Source organism: Bombyx mori, chromosome 18 (genome assembly GCF_030269925.1).
Source record: "Bombyx mori chromosome 18, ASM3026992v2".
Lineage (NCBI taxonomy): Eukaryota > Metazoa > Arthropoda > Insecta > Lepidoptera > Bombycidae > Bombyx > Bombyx mori.
The window spans coordinates 9,081,916-9,105,037 of NC_085124.1; the positions used below are offsets into that span (position 1 = coordinate 9,081,916).

General features: G+C 36.3%; 1 protein-coding gene across 4 annotated transcripts in view; it reads left to right on the forward strand.

Annotated features, from left to right (window-relative positions):
* Nucleotides 1-23,122, forward strand: part of LOC101740012 (semaphorin-2A) — a 430,077-nt gene that overhangs the window by 345,278 nt on the left and 61,677 nt on the right. For all 4 annotated transcript variants that reach the window (XM_021349434.3, XM_004928238.4, XM_012692089.4 and 1 more), the window contains 3 exons: nt 19,978-20,065; nt 21,568-21,619; nt 22,068-22,130. In XM_021349434.3, coding sequence (XP_021205109.1) covers nt 19,978-20,065; nt 21,568-21,619; nt 22,068-22,130 — 203 coding nt within the window. The remainder of the gene's footprint in view (nt 1-19,977; nt 20,066-21,567; nt 21,620-22,067; nt 22,131-23,122) is intronic.

Consider the following 23,122-nt stretch of genomic DNA (forward strand, 5'->3'; position numbering starts at 1 on the left):
TGAAGCAGTAATGCGTTTCGGTTTGAAGGACTGGGCAGCCGTTGTAACTATACTGAGACCTTAGAACTGATATCTCAAGGTGGGTGGCGCATGTACGTCGTTGATGTCTATGGGCTTCAGTAACCACTTAACACCAGGTAGGCTGTAAGCTCGTCCACCCACGTAAGCAATAAAAAAGAACAATGCGTGAAAGTGGAATGCATGAACAAACAATGAATTTTGCTAACATTTTCGAACAAGATATAGAATTTATCTCATTTTTAGACGCCAGCACGACTTCCACGTACCTCAGCAGCCCTACTGAAATTACCCCTATGGATATAACACGAGTCTTTGTGGCGGTCTACTGGCACGAAGTCAATATTTCCTAGCTTGTATGAAATGCAAATACAATTTAAAAGTTTACATATTTTCTTCGTGAGACTGAGAACTCGTGCCTAAGGGAGAATTTTCTTTGTGCTATTTCACACTAGTGCTGTGTTTCTACTATAGAATTATTACAACGTTGTCGATGAATAATTCTGAATTTATTTGAATTAAACATTGGTTCCGAAGCATTGTTGCAGATTTCATCGACTTCGAAAGTTCACAAAAGTTATACCAACAAAGTTTTGTCGAAGCTGAAAGTCAAAGCCTTTTGCCTAATCTAATTATTTAACCCTTTTCGAGTTAAGTAATACTGAAAGTTCGTGACTATTGAACAATTATTAAAATTATCGCTGAAAATTCGTGTTACGAATACATGAATTTATCCATCTTTAAAAATCTTTAAAAACTCGGAGATAAATTTAATTTTGACAAAGTTTGAGTAAACTAGAAATTTGTCCATTAATATTCGTATCGCGATTACAAATAAAACCAGTCTAATATTTAACATTTATTTTAAGCCGAACCATGAAATAACGAATCATAATTCAAATCGAAAAAAGTTTCTTGGTCCCAAGTAATTTTTCCCATCTTACGGCAAGTTTCGCCCGAGGGTCGCGGGTCGTGTCTTGAGGAAATCTAAGAGAGGGTTTACATTTTTAGCCTTTCGCCGTGTCTTCCTCTTCGCTTTATATCGCCTTTTGATTACTCTCTCAACAAGTTATGCATATTGTAAAAGTCTTCGGCGGTGTCGCGCTTAGAGGAATTTTCGGCATTTCTTAGCGTCTTTTGTAGGGTGATATCTTTTTTATCGCTTTTACACTCCTTGTGTTTTACATGTCTGTATTATCGTAGAACAAATACCTTTTTTAATTTCACGAAAACATATTCGTGGAAATTAGGTATTAAAATGAAATCTGTTAATTGTTTATCGCGTGATATGTAGATTCAAAGGCGTTTTCGGATTAGAAATCTTTCATGAAAATCACAATACAATGATACTTAAACCAATGCAAACTGGATATGCCCTCTTAATTCCCCTTAAGATCGTAGATCCACCCTAATTGTCATCGGCCACGACCCTAATGGTGTTTCTAATGCGTCTAATGCATTTTCGGGGACATTTTGCAGCTTGCTTTAGGCCATTTTTGTGTTAGTTGGAGTGTGAGCACCCCAACTCCAGCAGTCACGGTAACTGCATTATAGTGAATATGTTCCTAATTTCACTGTCGTGTAAGTGGTACACTGCGATGCGACCGTAGTGGACATTAATCAGGGGATGCGAGTCTCGATATATTCGGACTATTGATATAATAGTATTTTTTCATTTGGAGTAAGCTACATATTTATTTAACGCAAGATTATCTAGAGCAAGTATAAAATCAGTAAATATAGCTAGACGAGACCTTAAGTCAAAATAAAACCGTTGTAGTCTAAAGGTTAAGATGTTCGTCGTATTCGTATCGATCGATGCGACTATGTCGATATTCAAAGCGCCCTGGCCAATTTTTTGAATAAAATACTCTTAAAAATGAATGGCTTCCACAATGAAGGTATAAATAACATATTCTCATAAAAATCAAACTCTCTCTCATTTGTTAATATACTGTACGCGCCTCAGAAATTATTTGCACCAATATAAAATAAGTGTTATTATAAATTGTTATAAAAATGTTTTGTTATAAAAATCGAAAGATTAGCGAAATTCGGTCCTCAATCAGGTTTTACGATCTATAAAATTACCTACGACTTACCTCAAGTATGTGTTCCTCGTAAAATTATCGAAATTACGTTTTGTGCCATGGAAATTTACAACCTTTTTCATATCAAGGGGAAACAAATAAAACCCAAAGTATAGAAAGCAAACAATACACTCGAGTCAGCGACTCTCGTAAAACATTTCCTATAAACGTAGTAAGGCGGTAAATTAGATTATATTTTATTTCTTAAACAATTTGTGGTCGGACACAGACAAAGGGCGCATAGGTTCGATGCCGTGGTCAGCAATTCAAAGCTTTATGCGGGTACGTTTATTACTTACCTACAGTCACATAGTGCAGGGACAGAATCATTGATTTTATCGATAATAATTACTTGTATGTATGACATTTTTTGTAATTTCAGCTATAAATAAATACCAAAGAATTTCTTTCCAAAATATACTCTGCCAATGTTTTAAAATACGATAAAATTATTAGATTCCAAACTGACATACATTTTCAGACACTGAAGATATTTAAAAGTAATTATGAGTTGTTTTTAGCAAAAATAAAATTGACAGATGTAAGTTTAGTTATAAAATCTCAATAAGGAAACACAATAATAAATAAAAGTCAACATAATTCCCAATAGAAGAGCTTATACCTTTCAAATTTCGATTGGCGAATGTGATATTTTAAAAATCGATAATTCAATCAACAACTCATGGACGATGTTATCGACAAACATTACGTCATCACTACAGAGTCCCGTGGTTAGTTCACACTGACCAACGTCCAGTCGGACCCCAATCGCCGGCTATTGTCCAACGCCGTTCTTGTTCACATTAAAATGCCGTTAACCATTCTTTATTGTTTTATCCGCGCTTGCTCCACGCCAATAAATGTCCGCGACTCATGGGAAATGTTATAGGCCAATCGTACGTATTCGATTTCAGAGTGATCAAAGTCCCGTTGGAACGGAAATTTGCACTCAAATGCACCGTGAGATTTTCTTAAATATGAATGATGAAGAATGCCTACTATAACACTTTAATGAACTTTAATTCATCTTATTTATATTGTATTGTACGGCCTTCTGGTGTAGTGGTAAGTGACATGGTCACTACACAAGAGGGCCGCTGGTTCGAATCCCGCCAAGGGCATATATTTGTATGATAAATATAAAATGACTTTTCTAGGGTCATGGATGTATATTAAATATATGTATATGTATAATAAAAAATCTTACTTACATTTATTTCCCTTATCTGGTACCTGTAACACAAGTTCTTTACGAACTTAGCACGGGACCAGTTAACGTGACGTGATTGTTAGTAAATATTTATTTATTTATTATTATTTATTATGAAAATAGGGTTTATACATTTTTTTTCTTCTGAAAACAGTTGACAGCTACATTAAGTCTAACCTATTATCTCTAAGGAAAGTCGGCGACCACAACACCATAAGACGCAATAGAGAGCCCGCAGGAGGGATCTTATAAAACATTCAAAGGCCAAAACGGGGAAAACACGAAATCAGATTGTCTCAAAATCACACGAGTGACAGTGTTACGCGACGGGGCACGTATTTATAATTCAGATAGATAGAAAACGTTCCGGGTTCTGTAAGGAAAGCTACGACAATTCTCTTTTCCGATTGTTTATCTTTCAGTTTATTTTAAACGTCTTCATATGTTTTAAATAGTTCTGTGTTTCGACTTGTAGTTTAGGCTGCTATTTCCTATTTTAAATACCTGTAAATTATAAATCTATTTCAATGTGTTTTGTGTAGACTTCAGTAGCAGCTAAGAGTTAAACGTAGACCGTAAGCTTGTGTTCATCATAGACAATAAGCTATACAATACCGTTTTAACTTTTTTTAAATACAAATCATACAGCAAATTTGGAGCTCCATTCAAATAAATCGTCACAGTGAATTCACGGAGAAATCAATTATAGTGAATCATTGATTAAAGGCGATACGCGGTTGGATTGATAATTGTTTAATTGAGCCTTCCTAGACAAGACTACACAGTGGATCATAGAATTGGCACCCCGTTCACACTTCGGTAATTATCGGCGGCGAAGTTTTCCACAAATGAATGAAGGCCCCAACCATTTCAGCCACGGTACGGTGCGCCGAAACGAAAGTCTGCGATGTGCTCATTCCAACTTTTAGAGTTAGTGCTAAAATACCTTCAATTTTAACAGTTGCTCTACGGAATTAGAATTGGTCGTAAATGAACCCGCCCCTCGTGTCTGAGTTGTTTCGTCGGTGTAAATGTTTTTAAGTTACACACACACATACACTCACACATCCGTTAAAACCGTCTGGTGCGTATTACCATAGATTAAAGAAGAAATTAATAACAAAAATGTGCAACTTTTTTTAAATAAAAATAGATTAGTAAAGATAAAATTGAACCTATGTAAACAATAGTAAATATTCGATTATAGGGCAAAATAGATTTATCCTCTTTTTCCTTAGATAAACAATCTATGGCTTCAGCAGCCACTTGCAGTTAAGCCATTATTAGAAACTTTAGATAGCACAGATCAATATCCTTGCATGGAAAGCCGTGTTATGATTCTGAGCCTCGATGCAGACATTTAAAACTACTAGTGGTCCCGCAGTAGTCGAAGTTCGACTATAATTAACTGTAATTATAAGTTTGAGCATTAATATGGTTCTAGTGTCGAAGACTATATACTTCTATATAAACACTTCTACATACTTCTATAACCACAGATTTCGCCAAGACTACACTACAGACATTTTTTTATTACCTTTGTAGGCAGACGAGCATACGACTCACCTGACGGTAAGTGGTCACCGTCGCTCATGGACGTCAGCAATGCCAGGGGCAGAGCCAAGCCGCTGCCTAGCATAAGCAAATAATACCTTTTTAACCTATTCTCAATTTGACCACAGATTCTAAGCAAAAATAAAAGTTTGACAATAAACGCATAGTATATATATGTGTGTGTGGGTGTGTGTGTCAAATACATGGTAGTGTGTGTAATGTTCTTTTTATTGATTTAATGTATTATTATGCATAATTTTTAAAAAATATTAGCAATCTGCACTCCTTCTCTATATTCTCTATAAGTGTGGGAAATTTCATACTCCTCCGTCCGCGCAATTTTTGTAAAAAGGGGTACAAAGGTTTTGCTTCACGTATTAATATATACTTATAGATCAAATAGTCACTATATATCCAAATAGTTTGCTGTCAAGTGTGGGTATATAATTTCATTACCTTACGTTATCCATAATGAAGCAGTCGTGATATAAGTTTAATAATGTTTTTCGATTATCTCAAGCAGCCATTAATAATAGACAACCTCCGATCCCTTACCGAAACAAACTTTTCCTAATTAATTGTAAGATTTTAATCATGGTACTGGCATGGCGTTGCAAAATTATTATGGACCGTTTAATTTCCTTGGCCTGCGCCCTAAGGCGTCTTACTAATGCGTTATTGCAAAATTTTAATCAAGGGTGTGAGTGAATAATTAAATTATGCAAGCTGTCTTATGCAGTCCAATATTATAAATCTTCAACATTTGGTTAAGGCGTGTAGTAACGCGTTCAACGCATCTTTCAAGCTTAATATTTGTGTATTCCAACACATAGAACTATCGCTAGTTTTTAAATTAAATAAAATTTGTTATTTTTGTAAGTAACTTCAAAATAATTAACTTTAAATATTATGACTTGAGATATTTACTGAAAATAAAAACAAACTCTGATACCCGTTCCGAGTAGAGCCATAGTCCTTAGGAGAATTGGCGAAACGAACTCAGCGGGCATTTTTTTTTTATTGCCCTTGTAGGCAGACGAGCATACGGCCCACCTGATGGTGAGTGGTTACCGTCGCTCATGGACTTCAGCAATGCCAGGGGCAGAGCCAAGCCGCTGCCTACCGCTGTCTTTTATATGTTTTTAACCGCCAAATAAAACCCAAAATGTGTTTTATTACTAAGGCGGGCGGACGAACTCACGGCCCACCTCGTGTTAAGTGGTTACCGGTACCCGTAGACACCAACAACGTTAATACCGCCACCTATCTTGAGACATGAGTTCTAAGGTCTCAGTTTTTACTGTACAACGGTTGCCCCACGCTTCAAACTGAAACGCATTACTGCTTCACGGCAGAAAAATAGGCAGGATGTACCTACTCGTGTAGACTCACAAGACGCACCACCACTGATTACGCAAATTAAAATTTTGCGGGTTTGATTTTTATTCGTGTTATTGCTTGACCGTGGAAGCTATTCGTGAACATTACTTAAGTACATATTTCATTAGAAAAATGGTAACTGACTATGGGATTCGAACACCGACACAGTTGCATCGCTCAATATGAATGCACCGGGTATCTTATCATTTAGGCCACGACGATTTCAGAAAAGTGATGTCATTATATTAGTTTCAGAGCAACATTATGGCACACTTTAATTCACTGAAACGCTAGAGCGAATAGTGAAAGCACACAGCGATAAATCCGTGCTTTGAAACAAGCTCAAAGAATAATACAACTAAAACGAAATCTTCTTTGAGGAAAATTATAATTTAAGTCTGGTTTTTGCCCAACGAATTCCGCTAAATTGGCCTCGTTGGCCCAAGATCAAATAATTTTATGAAAATGAACCCGAACCCATTTAATTAACGCGACCTCCCCCATTAAACCGTACAAGAATTCCCCGGTTAAACATTAGCATTCGTCAGGAATTTAATTCGCACACAGGACTGAAAATATTTATTTACACTTCTGACTTCGAATGCTATATTCAAAGCATATGTATTTGTGTACGACTATAGTTAATTCACTAGCAAACGTATTTTTTAAATTGCATAATGGTCATGCGTTATTTTATTTATTTATTGCTTAGATGGTTGGACGAGATCACAGCCCGCCTGGTGTTAAGAGGTTACTGGAGCCCATAGATATCCACAACGTAAATGCGCCACCCAACTTGAGATATAAGTTCTAAGGTCTCAAGTATAGCTACAACGGCTGCCCCACCCTTCAAACCGAAACGCATTACTGCTTCACGGCAGAATTGGGCTGGGTTAATGCGTATGCAGCCAGTTTTCCCGTATCACTGCTGTGCAAGCTCTTTGTTTTCGCCAGTAATCATTCAATGCACTAATCACGGAAAAGTTTACGCGAATCATAACTTACAAGCAAACATTCATATTCTACTCTCTCAAATAAGGCACTATTTACGGAAACGAATAGACCAAACGATTCAAGTCAATCAGACGATAAGAATTTAATTCACTTAGCTCGAGTGAAAAACAACCGTGGGACGTGATCGAACTTACCGCTGGATTGGAACAGACGCGCAGAAATTAAGGAGGTGAATCTGAACTCATCAAACATTAAGCCCTCTCCTACGTATACCTTCAGCTAAATAAATAACGGAGCAAATGAAAAACATCCACGTTCGTTCCGTATCGAACAGTGAGAATTCGTTGTTAATAAATATGCATAGCGCGTCTGTACCACATCCTCTGTGATTAGTCGCGTGGGGGCTCGAGCCCCCCTGAACCACTGATACGAATAGGTGAGTGATAGCTAGGGGGCAAGGGAACTAAGAAGCCCCTAGCTAATAATGGTGTCTGTTTGTTGTATAGGCTAAATTTCTTCGATATTTCCAATATAGGGTGTCCGTGTTTTCACATATCCATTCCCATTGATTCGCTTGAACAATATGACGTTAGATAATTACGTAAGATAATTATGTACAAAATAATCACTGTCATACATAGATAAATTGTTAAATAAAGATTTTAAATATACAAATTTTTTATATAATAGTTTTTAAAATAAACTTTACTAATTTATGAATAATGTAACAGTCACGACAACCAATGTCATGTTGTTCAATGATATAATATGTAGATTTATGATTTGCTTAAATAAGTTCGCCACTTCATCAACTTGGCAAGACCGAATGGTTGTTTAACAGTACCTAGCGCTAGTAATTTTGGTGGAGAAACATAAATTTCGTAGCGGGTATGCAGTTTATTGCTTCACCACGTCTAGAATGCATTATATCCCAACTTATACGCTCCACGAGAAACCGCCGTGAAGAAGTATGAGTTCCAAGGGAAAGGAAGAATATTAAAGATTACATAATTTATATCAAGAAACATCATGTATCGTTTTATCGTTTCTTACTGGTGGTAGGAGCTCTTGTGAGTCCGCGCGGGTAGGTACCGCTGCCCTGCCTATTTCTGCCGTGAAGCAGTAATGCGTTTCGGTCTGAAGGGTAGGGTAGCCGTTGTAACTATACTGAGATCTTAGAACTTATATCTCAAGGTAGGTGGCGCATTTACGTTGTAGATGTCTATAGGCTCCAGTAACCACTTAACACCAGGTGAGCTGTGAGCTCGTCCATCCATCTAGGCAATAAAAAAAAGAAAAAAAAAAGAATTCGAATCTAAGGTTTCACACAAAAAAAAAGGTCCGTAGTCAAGTGGCTACGCAATAATTATGATCGAGTCTGTTACATACATGTGCAATTTCATAGCCATTTTAATTGAAAATTATTGGCAGTTCTCTTAAAATTTATGAATTACGACGGTACAGTAAAATTCACTCTAAGCTAAGCTAAGTTTATTGATTAGGTATGTTCAATTTTTGTTCATTACTCATTTGTGCGCGGGCTTTAAGTTGTGCTTCATATAGCAATAGTACGAATGTATATTTGACCAGTGTTCGATAACTGAGATCTATTATTTTGTTCGTGCCATCATAATTGTACATCAAGTTTATGTGAAGTACAAATATACATATATGAAAAGGTCTCGAGTTTCATATCGATTCTTCGCATTGATGACATTGTATTCCGGATCGGTTATAAGGACCGGAATTAATAAGCACCACTTGAGTGAAACATATTTGATTTTATTTTAATTCCAAAAAAAAAGGTGTATTTGATTATTTAAACTTTTTTATTGCTTTTATTGCTATTAAATTCTGAGGCAATGGTGAATTCTTATAACCAGAAAGGTCAAAGAAAAAACAAAAAAATTGTCCAATTCAATAAGGTCAAAAGAATCTCGGTAATTTGTTCGGTATCTTCATAATAAAAAACTTTGGGTTACGTTTATCTATGTACAATTTCAAAAAGAGTGTAAAAGAAATGTACGAAGATAGAAAATATATAAAACTTTGAAAATCCTGTATATCAGTTTGGCTTGTTAAAACATCGTTTCTACTAAAACAAACCTACAAAACATTTACTACAACATTACATTAAATATACTATATATCCAATACTAAACATTTATACAAAATTACATTACATTTGCTACAGCCCAATAAAGGAAAAAAGTTACTAAGGCACATATCGTAAAGACGATTAAACAACGTGGACGAAGGGAAACGGACAGCAATTGATTTCATGGAATGGCTACTAAGATAGCCAATTGAAGGAATGAGTCTGCGAAAAATATCCAAGAAATAATGTGTCGCTTTCTTCCGAGATGGGCCGATGCTCTTTAGGAAATTAATCCATGATAATGTGAACGTCCTTGTGTTCGGACGTGATGTCTAGCGTCGCTTGTCGTTTAGGGATTGACCACAACGATTCACCTCTATTTATTGTTATTGCTTCTCGATTCAGCACCGACCTCGCCGAAATTAAATTAGAAGTCAGGAGCAGTCCTAAACAAATTTCAATTTTCAATTACGCCCCTGCAGCAGTGGCAGCTGATTGCGGATACTCCCAAGAGGAGATGGTGACTTATTGCACGGCGTCGAACTCGGTTGATGCCTCGATAATGTATTCAGAATAATTATTGTTCATATAGAGACGTGGCATCGATTGAATTTAAATCCAGAACGCCCTACAACTTTTTCTCATTAAATCCTTGACTGTGGCTAGTTAAACTAATGTCGATATGAGTTTTATTACACGAAATGCTGTCGAGAACAGTTGCCGCGTCACGCTTGTTATTGATTTCGGGTGGCAATAAAAGAATCGACACCGGCCTTAGCCTCCCCATATACTTTTTCCAGTTCAATGAGCATAAATTGCAATAGGATTCCGCGCGGTGTATGGACCCGAACATTTCTTACGCGCCCGTGTCTACCGCTTGGAAAAGGTGCAGAGATTTACCTGAAACCTTCATATGGGCTGTCGGCTCACATTAAAATATTTATTTTCCGATAAAACTTCACCATTGGGGTAACCCTCGGTTTTGTTTACCATGGATGAATGACGACTTTAACGTTATGAAGTAGAACAGCTTGACGCAAAATCTTTTCGTTTTAGTTGTGAGTTTCGTATTCCAAATGTTTTTATTTTGTTAGCTATAATAGATCCCAGTGCAGCTTCATCTGCATGAACTACACTATATATCGCATGGGTTGAAACTCGTAACTGTTGGATGAAAGATAGCCTACATTCCAGTAACAAGTTGTGTCAAATTGTTAACAGCAATTGTCAAGATCAAGTAAATTGTTCAAGCATGGAAACATAACAACTAGAGCTTCTCTCTCATTTATAATGTTAATATACTGTCCAAAGTTTATAAATTATTTTAATATCTTCCTATTCGTACACTCTTGACAGAGTGGTCGTGGTCATGCATCAGTCGGATCCTGCGATACCGATGCTCTCGGGATGCGACGCCATGTGGCACGATGTTTCGCAGAGTGAGAGCAATAATTTATGTTGGAGTGAGTCACAGATTTTATGAGGTCAATTTTATTATAATATACGAATATAATAAGTTTAAATGAAAATTTCAAAGCAAAATGAATCGTGGTCTGCGTAAACCATGTTCCTATCTTCCCAGAAAGAAGCAATAAGAAAAAATGGTTAGTATCAAACTGCGGGGAAGATAGGCAATATGACAGGTGCAAGACAAACAAACGGTAATATCGGAAATGTCTATAGAGAACACCGGTGATGTCATTAAGCGGTCTGACGTTGCGACGAACTGCCAAGATGAGGAATGGAATATACATATTCTTGCGAAATTCCTGGGTTCCTCGTACTCTGTTCATATATTTTTTTATTCATTGTATGTACATATCGCTCAGCATAAATTTAAAAATTCGTTTAATTTTCAGTCGTTCGTAACGTTTGCTTTAAACAAGCAATCTCCGTGGAGTGCAGTGAAAATAAATATCTCATTTGACTTCATAATGCGATATTACTTTTTCGATTCAATCCCGAGTTGTGCAGTATTAAAAATCCAATACCTCGAGAGCTCCTATAATTCAATGATTGTTTTAAATAATGCGCAGTGGAATTGAAGCCCTCGATGTAGTGTTTCAAATATTCCATTTCCCGAGCATGGGCCATTAGGGTAGCAGTAGAAATCTGCAATCTCGAGAGATTGAGGATCAAACAATGGAACGTAACGCGATACCATCCGTTATTAAGACACAAATGTGGCATTAGAGGGAAATAAGGCAAAGGCGAAAGTTGCGAGTCGTACCATGCTTTCGCGGGGGGGAATGTGATACACGAAATGTTTACACGAAGAAGGTAGGTAACTAGTAAAACTCTACACACTGTAATATTTCGATTAATAATGAGTCAAGGTAGTGGGAACTGACTGTAAGTACATATATAAAATTTAATTTATAAAAATAGTTTCTTGATCATCGTTTGTGGCTAACTCTATGTGATATTAAAATATGTTTACAGAAATTTAAATTATAATAAATTAATTACATAGTAATATAATTACAAACAATCGATATGAGTCGAGGTGTGAACACGCAAGTCGTAGTGTCGTAAGCTTAGATACATCATGTTTTCACAATGAAATAATTTACGTAAATTAAATACACAACGTCATATCTCCTTTTCAAAAGTATACGACAGCCTTGTAATCTTTTTAGAACGTGTCTATTTCAGTGCCTGCCTTTAATAGCTCATCATTCCTGTCACTATTTTTATCCAAAACGTCGCCTCGGGTTTTCACATTTCTGTCACTCTCTAAGTCTCTACTGTGAAATATATTTCATAGCTCTCTAGCCATCATATCAATTAAAGTGCACGTATTGTATGATGCGCACGGTAATATGAAATACATTTAAATTTGATACGGTAGTGTAGGATAAAGCTCCGTTTTTATTTTAATAAAATAATTTAGCAGGCTTATTAAATTTTCTGAGATTGAAAAAGTTAATGAAGTCTGCAAACCTATAAAACAAACTAGTTTCATTCAGTTTATGGTAGTTTTAAGGAAAAGCGTTTTAGTACCGCAAAACGATTTTCCAATCGCGAACCTAATAAAGGCTAAGGAGTTTTAGGAACGCGTTTGATAAAAATACGGTGTCGCAAAAGTTTTCTTTATTAGTTTCCCCCTTTAATCCTGCCAGGCGTGTCCCAATGTCTTTATGGCGAATTTTCAATCTGAGCCTGGGCGGAAGCCAATAAGAAATCAACTATTTTTCCCCCTGATTCTTGTGCATCGGTTCGAGGGGAGATCCGCTTCTTTACGACTGCTTTTACGATTGAAGGTGCATTCGGAATTAGTCCGCGCCATCGAGAGAGCCTTTTCGTGTCTCGGAAGACGAATGGTAAAAGGATTACAATGACAGTATGAGTTTTTTATGAATCTAACGACTCTAAGTCTGGTTCCTATTCAAAACATCTTCAAAATTGTATTTTGTTGGAAAAACTATTAAACACAATATTTCATATTGTTAGTCGATCCAAGCAGCACTTTTTTTTGGGAAACAAAGGATTTGATTCCTTGAATTGTCGATTACCATTTGAATTACTTAGAATGTTATTTAGGGAGTGTAAATCCCAAGGGCATTAGTAAAGGATTGCGTAAATGGCGTCTGCCACACGCGTGAGGATAAGTTAATCAAGCGAAGAGAGGTTAATAAGCACCGGGAGTTGGAATTTGGGTAATCTGTCAGCCGCGGAGTAACTTGAGTAACTGAGGTACTATTATGTGTAATTCTAAAATTATGTATTGAACATTAATTTTCTAAAAGATACACTTTTTGTGGTCGTTAATTTTTAAAACAGGACCTGTTCTATCTAAACTTTTAATTAGTAGTCCATTTTTTTCGTACTATCCTATTTGAAATGAGGAAAAGTTGTTAAACTCTCTTCTTCTGTTCTAAGAGTCGATTCAAATTATTTTCTTCGATCATTGCAGTTCAGGACTAATGCGATCTCGCGTTTTCTATTCATCCGAGACCACCAAAACTGAGCAGTATTCGAATCAGTGGAAATAATAAAATGATACCAAAAAAACGCGACATTAAACTGTTGAATAGAGTTGAATTATCATTTTTAAATATTACAACTAAATACCGTCCAAAGAAAAGTTTGATTTCTCGCTGTATTAACTATCAGTAGTGGTACTACTACTAATATGAGACTACTAAACGCTCATCATCAGAGCTCAATTTTTTCACGTCTTTCTTCAACATAGGAAGTTTGAGTAGACCTTTTTTTTTTAGATAACTAGACGAGCTCACGTCTAATTGGTGTTAAGTGGTCCGGAGCTCATAGACAACAAAGAGATAAATGCTGCCACCCTTTTTAAGAAATGAGGCCTAAGTCACCGTTTTATAGTGCAACTGCTGCACACCCTTCAAAACGAAACTCTTTACTGTTTCACGGCAAAAATAGGGGCGGTAAACGCCCCTTCACCTTGAGACATAAGTTATGGCTCACGAATAGCTCTACCTCTTCTACCGCCATCCTAGCTCCGCGACAGACAGTACCTTGCAGGTCTACGAGCGAGAGTAACTACTTACCATAAGGCCGTGTGTTGGTTTCTAAGGCAATAAAGTCAGCAAAAAAGTCTATTGGTGGTAGGGTTTGTGATGAGCCTACAAGAGGATGTACCACCATCTGTTTCAGCCATGTAAGATGATGTAGTCGTTGTTAAAATTACTTCAACGTCTCAAATTAAGTGGCAGTAGTGACCTGAGGTAAAATAAGGTATACTTATTAAAAAAAGGTATATAATTAAAAAAGTAAAATGAAGAGTTCGTGTTAAAATGGCTTCTCTCCATTAATACTTTATTAAGGCTCATAAGGACATATGAGATATTATTAAATTTATGACACACTTTTAGCCGGCACTGAGTGTCATTGACCCCCTCGAACCATCTAGCCTTGCCTTTATAACTGTTATTAATATTTTAAGTGCATTTTAACTTTTATAACGTATTTAGGATTTTAAAAAGCTTCGAGTAAATCGTTTGCTGGTGCCTTTTATGAAATTGAATTCTCGGAATCTCTCTGTTAAATGAAATTTCATCATAGGTACCAACGTTAGTCGAGCTTAGTCATTTATAGCAACGATACTTATCAATATATTATTAACTCACGCAAGTTATAAAGTTACAGACTGTAAACTCTTCGACTTTTTTTCTTTATTGCTTCCATGACTGAATCAGCTCACTACTCACCTGGTGTTAAATGGTTAGTCGGAGCTCATAAATATCACAACATAATTACATGAGGTAAGCCCAAATCGTAGTATGTATTATCCTATTCTTCAAACCGTTAGCCATGACTGTTGCGTTTAAGAATTAGGCGGGGAAGTCGAAGTTACTCTAACAATATGCCCTACCATTAATTATTATTAAGAAACTACACAGCACTCATGAAAGCCTTTTTTTGGAGATAATCCTATCCTGTCTAATTTCTGACAGCATCATCCATCGTAGGGTAGTAGTTTATAATGTATTCACACTCTGTGCTTTTAGTCCCATCAAGCATCGGTCATTGTACTTGTCGAACTCGTCAAGAGAACGATGACCGGTGCTTGAGGTACCTAAAAGCACCGTTGGTGGATAGGGAGGATCCGAAATGACCTGTTTTGGGCGGAAGAGTTCGGTGAGCGAACTAACTCATAGACACTGCCCACGGAATTTCTCGCCGAAACTTCTCAGTGGGTCGCGAATTCGATCTGGTGGTAGATAGGTCTGCGAAGCACTGCTCTTGCTAGTTCTAGTGTTAGCAAATTCTCATGAAAATTCGTGAACGTCTTGTAATCCGGGAAAAAGAGTTGCTTGTGTCGATCTCTAGTTCGTAAACTATTAGTGGATATTTTGTGGATTCATGTATAGATACCGTATTTACTACAGTAGACCTGTCCGTCATTAGCTGGAATATCTCCATAGACTACCAAAAATATATAGCAGATATACCATGATACCAATTTTAAAGTGTCTAAACGAAATTGACAAATCTTTCAAAAAATTACCTCTACAAAATAAAAAATTGACATCTGAAATAATCAACTCTGATCGACAGGCGACTTATTGGAACAATTCCTACAATCGAATCTCAGATAACTTGGTAAGTACGTACGTTGTCTGAAACTAAACACGTGTCACGATTAACTCTCTTAACTCAGTCCAACGGTAAAGTAGTATACACAGACTTCGTGACTGCAATATTATAAGCTAGTTAATTTACTCGACTGCGGCAGTTGAGTGTAGCTGAAGATGCAGTGAAGTGAACTGGAAACAATGACAATTCACTGTTTCGGTTTTGTTTCGTTATAATCACGATAAAGCTTTAATACCATTTTAAGCAGACTATTTTAATTTGAGATTGTAGTTTGACATGTTGGTGGTAGGATCTCTTCCGAGAGGAGAGTCCGCGCGGTTAGGTACCACCACCCTGCCTATTTCTGCCGTGAAGTAGTAATGCGTTTTGATTTGAAGGGTGGAGCAGCCTATACTTGAGACCTTAGAACTTATATCACAAGGTGGGTGGCGCATTTACGAAAAAAAAAAAAAAAAAAAGCGTTTTTGTTAAACATATGTATGTTCGTAGACTGTTCTAGTCTTGGATGTGTATTTCCAAAAATGTCAAGGCCCTTGTATGTATTTGAACGTACTTTTAGCGAGGTGCACTTTAAGCACGGAAAGATGTCATCACCCTGCCTATTTTCTGCCATTAACCAGTAATGCGTTTCAGTTTTAACAAAACAATACGATTGAGATATCTATCTTCTCATGTATGAAAGTGGATGGCAACATTGACGTTGAGCTATCTACGGACTTCGGTGTTCGGTCAAATTCCTTAACTAGCTGTACAGCTGCTCAAACTATCAACAGTAATAAATAAATAAAATAATTCTCAATAATTTTACAGTCTCGATGATAATTTGGACATAAAACTAAATTGTGTTAATTACTTTGATTATAAAGTTTGCGTGACTTGCGCATTTATATTATACTATTTTCTTCAAATTTACATTTAAAATATTTAATATTTAATTCTCGTTGTAAAGACAAGGAGCGATAATGTCACGAAACAAACACTGACCGCGTTCCGAATTAATACAATCCACGGAATACGCACAACATAAAAGTAATGAAGCAAAGTTTTCATGTAAGCCAATTGTGTGCCGTTAATCTAATCGGCGCTGTGTATAACGATGTTTTGATATCGGTACAATTGCCAAATGAAAAACACGCGGATTTCCTGCCACAGTAATCGCTATGTAATCCATCAAACGAAACGACCGTGTACTCGCTTACCGTTCCCAGTTCTATCGTATTACGTATTGTCACGATTTAACGAAAAACACACACGTGATTTACTTTATTTTTTAATGTTCAGATTTATTTTATTTACTGATGAAAAATTGTGTTTAATGGCGCAATAAAATCAGAGTATTGTAGGTTAACAACACAAACAAAAGTTACTTTTCTACACAAACACAAAACAGAAAGCATCCTTGACCAAATTTTTATCGATAGCATCTCCTTAACGAACGCTACCCTAATGTAATAATAAGTTTCCTCCGAAAACTCCCGCTGTGAGGGACTGGCCTTTACACTCACCTATAGCCAGCCTAGTTCATCGTAGCTCATGCGATAAAACAATTAATGGAAAGTCGAGTTCACCACAAAAAATAGCAAACGAAAACACAGAAACTAGTCAACTCTAATCTCGTGCCGCAGCAATAAAACAAATGGTAAAATGAATATAATTTCAACGTAGAAAAGTTGGAAATGTTTTCATAGGTATTCTTGCTGATACTCTGTTCACGCAACAGAAGACAATAATGGCTTGACATTTTAAACGAATAAATAAATTGACAGAAAATTTAGTGTTCAATAAAATAAAGTATAATCAAGGAACAAGAGAATATTACAATCAGATACAGTTATTTTGTCGTGTTACCACTATAACGAGTCGCGTGCTGGCTAATTTAGATCTTGATACGGCTCGGCCCTTACTAATTATGGTTTCGCTCACTACTTACGTCAAGCAGTCGCAATTTTACTGGCAATTATATTTTTGACCACTTACTTCGGGTATATTTTTCATGTTGCTTTTATGTCCGGTCAAGTTTACCGAATGAAATATTTCAGAACACCGCTTTTACTTGCAAACTTACAACCCAATCCCATTCTTAAAACTGACGCAAATAGAAAGACGATTTTAGGCAATAGTTACCCTATTTCGTAACTCTAAGCGGCTAAAGCTGTACACAGAAGATCAAAAATGCATCGGTACTGAATGTGCGGTTCTGACGTAAGGAGCGTTGAGTGCATAAATTATGCACTTCTAAAGTACCCGAAAAATATCAAAGGAAACTATTTTTGCTTCAAGCATTTTTTTATTTCTTACTAGCTGACCCGGTAGACTTCGTAGTGCCTCAATCGATAAATAAAAGACCTAAACTTTTGTATAAAATAAACTTAAAAGAAATAAAAGGAATCCGTCCGACGGGGGACACATTAAAGGAAAAACAAATTTTTTATTTTTATTTAATTCCGAGCATTTTCATATTTATCTACCTTTTAGGACCAACCTTCTCTGGACTTGCACAAATAATTCAAGACCAAAATTAGCCAAATCGGTCTAGCCGTTCTCGAGTTTTAGCGAGACTAACGAACAGCAATTCATTTTTATATTTATAGAATTTAACACAAAATATTTTAATTTTAAAAAAATATACAAATTGAAAAAAAAAGAGTAAATAAGTATACATATTTTCCTATAGAAGAGCATATTTAATTTTAATAAGTAAATTTCTCGAAAATTACATACATCTTGAAATAGCACGTTCACGCTTCACCCAGTGTCTTGTCCTATTAAAGTAAATTCTCAATGTGTATTCAGGGCTCAGTCGCTGTTAATACCATCTTTACTGTTATGTGTCTTGCTTATTTTTTCTAATATTTGTATTCTAAGGATCTCTCGGGTTATGGATTAATATATGATACTACGTGTACGACAGTATGCAATGCAGATCTAACATTGTTTCTAACATTGTTTATATATTGTCACTTATATCAGGTAACATTTGTTGATGTTTTTTTGACATCACACGATTATATTAAGTTACAGATTCCACATTGAAATATAAAAAATATAAAAAAATAGGATAAGTGTGTCACTCCACAAGTCATGAGTAAGAGAACTTTTATTATTAAACAACATTGAAGTGAATATCAGAAATTTCGCGTTACAAGGTTGCAAACGCCCCAGAGGCGACGTCGTCTGCAAGCAATACCTGATTCGACAATGCGGCACCTGCCTATTCTCTGGCTCTGATGTCGTTTTACCTATTCAAACTCCATTTTGGTCTTGCGAATTCAAATATATTCTATTCGTAGACAACGTCCGATGCGATGGCACTATTCGTTTTAAAAGTTATTCTTATTCAACAGTGATATGTGTCGAGATATTTTGGTGTCAAATTTATATCTTTGTATATGTATATAGTTTATCATGTTTATCATAGTTTATTGATAGTTAAATTCATAGTTTTATTGAATCCTGGAAACTTTTTAAAATTTTGTCTTCTTCGACTTACTTAGAATTGGAACCTTAGAAGTAAATGAATATAATTCATTTGTAATTTCATTTGTGGATCTCAAACATTTTTTGTTCGCATGTAATACTAAAATATTCAACTAAAACGTACGAACTTCGAATAATATGAGATGTGTGGCACATTTTCATTTTTGTCTGCGGATCAAGCCTACATGTAGACAGTGAAGCCAGACATCTTGAAAATGTATTCCAAGAATTGATAGACGCAACTGACGTTTGCTTCACTGTAAAAATATTCACAGTTAAACAGCATGAAAAGAATTCCACGTGAACAGTCGCAGTTCGACGCTTCACTAAGCTTTGCCTTTTATGAACGTCGTGTTCTGAAGAATGTTAATGGTGTTTTTATAAAGATTGCGAATTCGGAATCTAGGTATTTCTTTTTTTTAGTGTTCATCCGCAAAAAATATAATTTGCGTAACTACTGGTGGTAGGACGTCTTGTGAGTCCGCACGGGTAGGTACTACCACCCTGCCTAATTCTGCCGTGAAGCAGTAATACGTTTTGGTTTGAAGGGTAAAGCAGCCGTTGTAACTATACTGAGACCTTAGAACTCATATCTCAAGGTGGATGGCGGCATTTACGTTGTAGATGTCTATGGGCTTCGGTAACCACTTAAGACCAGGCGGATTGTGAGCTCGTTCACCCATCTATGCAAGTTTTTTTTTTTAATTGCAATTAATGGCTGGCTGCCCAATTATCGGACCCAGCGTATTTTTCCTTTTCGTAAAATATCGCTTAAGAAAACTAAAATATTTTAACGAAGAATGAGCAAATTATATCATTTGAGACAACATTTGAGATCGCCTACCAGAATTTACTGGTAGCAAGATGTTATTGTTCTTCCGGGTGGCTACCACAATTCTTCTGTAAATCGATCATGGGTTCTGATTTGGAAGAAGATAATAATATGTGGTCAATATTACAGAAATTTATTTTTCGTTATTGCTATAAAAATACGCTGATATAACTTTAAATATGTGATATTTGATACAGCTCGATTAAGATTAAGCAAATTTCAAGTGAACTGAGATTTAAATGTACAAAAACCAAGATCCACCAAGATCTAAAGGCAATTTCCTTCTTTACAGATCATGTACGGGAATTTTCCTGTGGCGCCTTGTACTACAGGACCTTCTTTGTTGACTCGAAAAGGGATGCACTCTATGTTGGCGCTATGTGAGTATAACTTATTTGAAAACATATTTTTACATGACTAAAGGAGGAGGTCATTACGTGAACTAAAGGATCAATGAGGATCAAGAAGGATATAGAGGTAAAGGTAGAGCTAAGAAGAAATGGATGGATTGCGTGAAAGACTATATGTGTAAGAAGGGAGTGAGCGAAGAAATGGTATATGATAGAGAAGTATAGAATGAGAAAACATGTTGCGCCGACCCTAGATGATTGGGAAAAGGGCTGGAGAATGATGATGATAAAGGATCGTTGGTTAGTCGCCGTACTACTGTATCGCATGGTCTCGATTTGATGAGACCCAGTATATTTTCAAAATTTACTAATACTTTAGTTTTATATCACATATGCTTGTTTCCGGTACTGATGATGCATCCGTCACTTGGGCTTTGAATGAGTACCTAATATAAAAACAATGGCTGGATGTAACTCACATCCCTCTTTTTGTGGCTAACAATAGTAGACAGAGTTACCGCCTACTTGATATGTGACTACCGTATGATTGGTATTTCCAGCGGCATAAGTACCAAGCCACTACATACATCCTAGCCTCGTTCTGGCTCAAAATAATACTGCGTATCTTACCTCCCAATAATCTCCATAGTAGCAAATGCTTGCATATGTATCTACCTACCGGAAAATTACAAATCGACACTTAGTCGTCACTATCCACTGCCTGTTTCTTCTGCAATGTAACTCTGATTCAAAGGAAGAGATCATAGTTTTTCCAAAGCGATTGAAGCTTCGACGTTCACTCCGCCTTTCTTTTTAATGGCCTTGGAGGCAGACGAGTATACGGATGGTGAGTGATTAACGTCGCTCATAGATGTCAGCAATACCAGGGGATGAGTCAAGATGTTTCCCACCGTTAAAAGCCACTGCCTACCGTTCCAAGCCACTGTCTTCGAGCGGCATTTACGTACTGACCCAGTGCTTCTCTATAAGAGGTGTTGTAGCATACACTAAAGTAAACTAAGCTTAATTTTTACAATTTTATACGATACACAATAACAAGATTTAGTTTTCAACAAAATCAATCGTAAAATATCGAGAAACAAAAACCAATTGGCCCGATCCAAAACGAATGGGAATTTTACGAGTACGACCGGCGTTGTATCAGTTTTACCTCCTATACCCGACTATTAACCAGTTTCCTAAGATCTTCCGTGCGTGATAGTTTCAATCTCTCGATTGTCTGAAGCACAAAGCTGTGATAGATCCTAAAGGGTCAAATCGCGCTGGTGATTCAATAAAAAGAGGTGATATAGGTCAATCGTGTGTGTCACGAAGCCAGCTAATTCTGTTCGGGAAATAGCCCACCACAATTTCCACCAATAAAACGATTCTTCTATAAATGTTATAGCAGCTTCAACTTTGTAAAGTATTCGTTTTGCCCGCAGTCGATTCTACTCACAATTTCCATTCGAATAGGCTAAGTTAAACAGTTTTGAAACTTTATGTTTTACTAACGAAAGTTTTTGTTACAGGGATCGGTTATATCGGCTGAATATGAATAACATTAGTGCGTCGCATTGCGAAGTAAGTTAATTATAAAATAATAACTGAGCAGTTAACTTAGTTATTATTCAGTAAATAATATAAATATCGTGACATTAGAGACTAGACCTACTTTGAGAAAATTGTTTCAATTTGAATTCGTCTGTACGAATAAATAACAGTAGCTTTAGTTCTCCCTAAACCGAAGAGACTATAAGTTAAAACTCAATAATTTAAAGAAAACTAACCATAAGAATATCCTAGAAGTATTTTTAAAACATTAAAACCAATTCCAAGTAAAAAAAATTAAAAGTCGAAGTCATGGATATAACGCGTCTAAGGCCGTTTGTTTCTAATTTCAAGATTTTAGTTTCATACTTTTTTCTATTATTTCTATTAGTTAGCGTAATTTGATTGGTTGGCCTTATATATTATTATTATTAACTTTTATATTATAAATAAATTAATGCAATTCTATTTCTTGTTACAGAGAGATTCAATTAACCTAGAGCCTAGCAACGTGGCCCAATGCGTATCCAAAGGAAAATCAGAGGTAAGGAAACAATTATAATATTTAATATCTGTATTTAAAGGCATAGACTGCAATTGAATTTTTAATTTTCATTTTATTTCAAAATTACTCAGAGCTAAAATAAAACTACCACTATTTCTATCAAGGGTTAATCCCATTTTTAAATGTGAGCGGCGGACGGTGAGCATATTTCATAGCGGGAGGGCTTACAGCCACGCTTTGCCTCGCAATATTAAGGCAGTTAATTTTGATTTACAATCCCTACGTAAAAGCAATATTTGTTTTATTTCTTGGCGGCCTGAGGTGGTCCCGGAGACGGAAAACGACGATTATTGCGAGTCGCCTCGATACGTCATCAGCTAATTCGATAATGTTCCACTCTACGAGAAATGTTACCCTACACTCGAACGATTCCCTTTATTTTTCTGTTTCGTTGGTATCTCAATACAATTTTCTGGATTTTATTACGCGTCGTTTTTCTTTTAACATTCCGTATGTGAATGTGCGTAATAAAACCGTTGACTTTGCATTATGATGTAACAAACGTCGCTTCAGAATTCATTTATATATCTGTCGACTCAGTAAGCGCGTTTATATCTAATAAGAAAGTCGTAAAGTCGAAATGTAAAACGGAATACCTAATGTGAAATGAATAAAGCCTCCGAGTGAGCTGTAAAACCTCTCATGATTCGAAAAGGTGTTAGCAACAGAGAGTAGTAAGTGAAACAGTAAATCGACAAGTTTACGCCGCAAGCCAGTATCCAACAAGCAACCCGTATAAACCCTACAAATAAAAGGTCAAAGTTTTGCAATAGCGCCGAAAGAACCATTCGAGACCACATGCGACCCACTCCCAACTCTTCCCGTATAGAAAAAAGTAAATTTGTTTTATTAGTATCAAAGAGGGCTATAAAAAAGATATATACCCAAGTCTATCACCTCGATCGTGGGTAGAACGGCCACTCATGAAAGCTATAATCAAAGTTTCTCGCTGTCGGCGAGTTTTCTTTTCT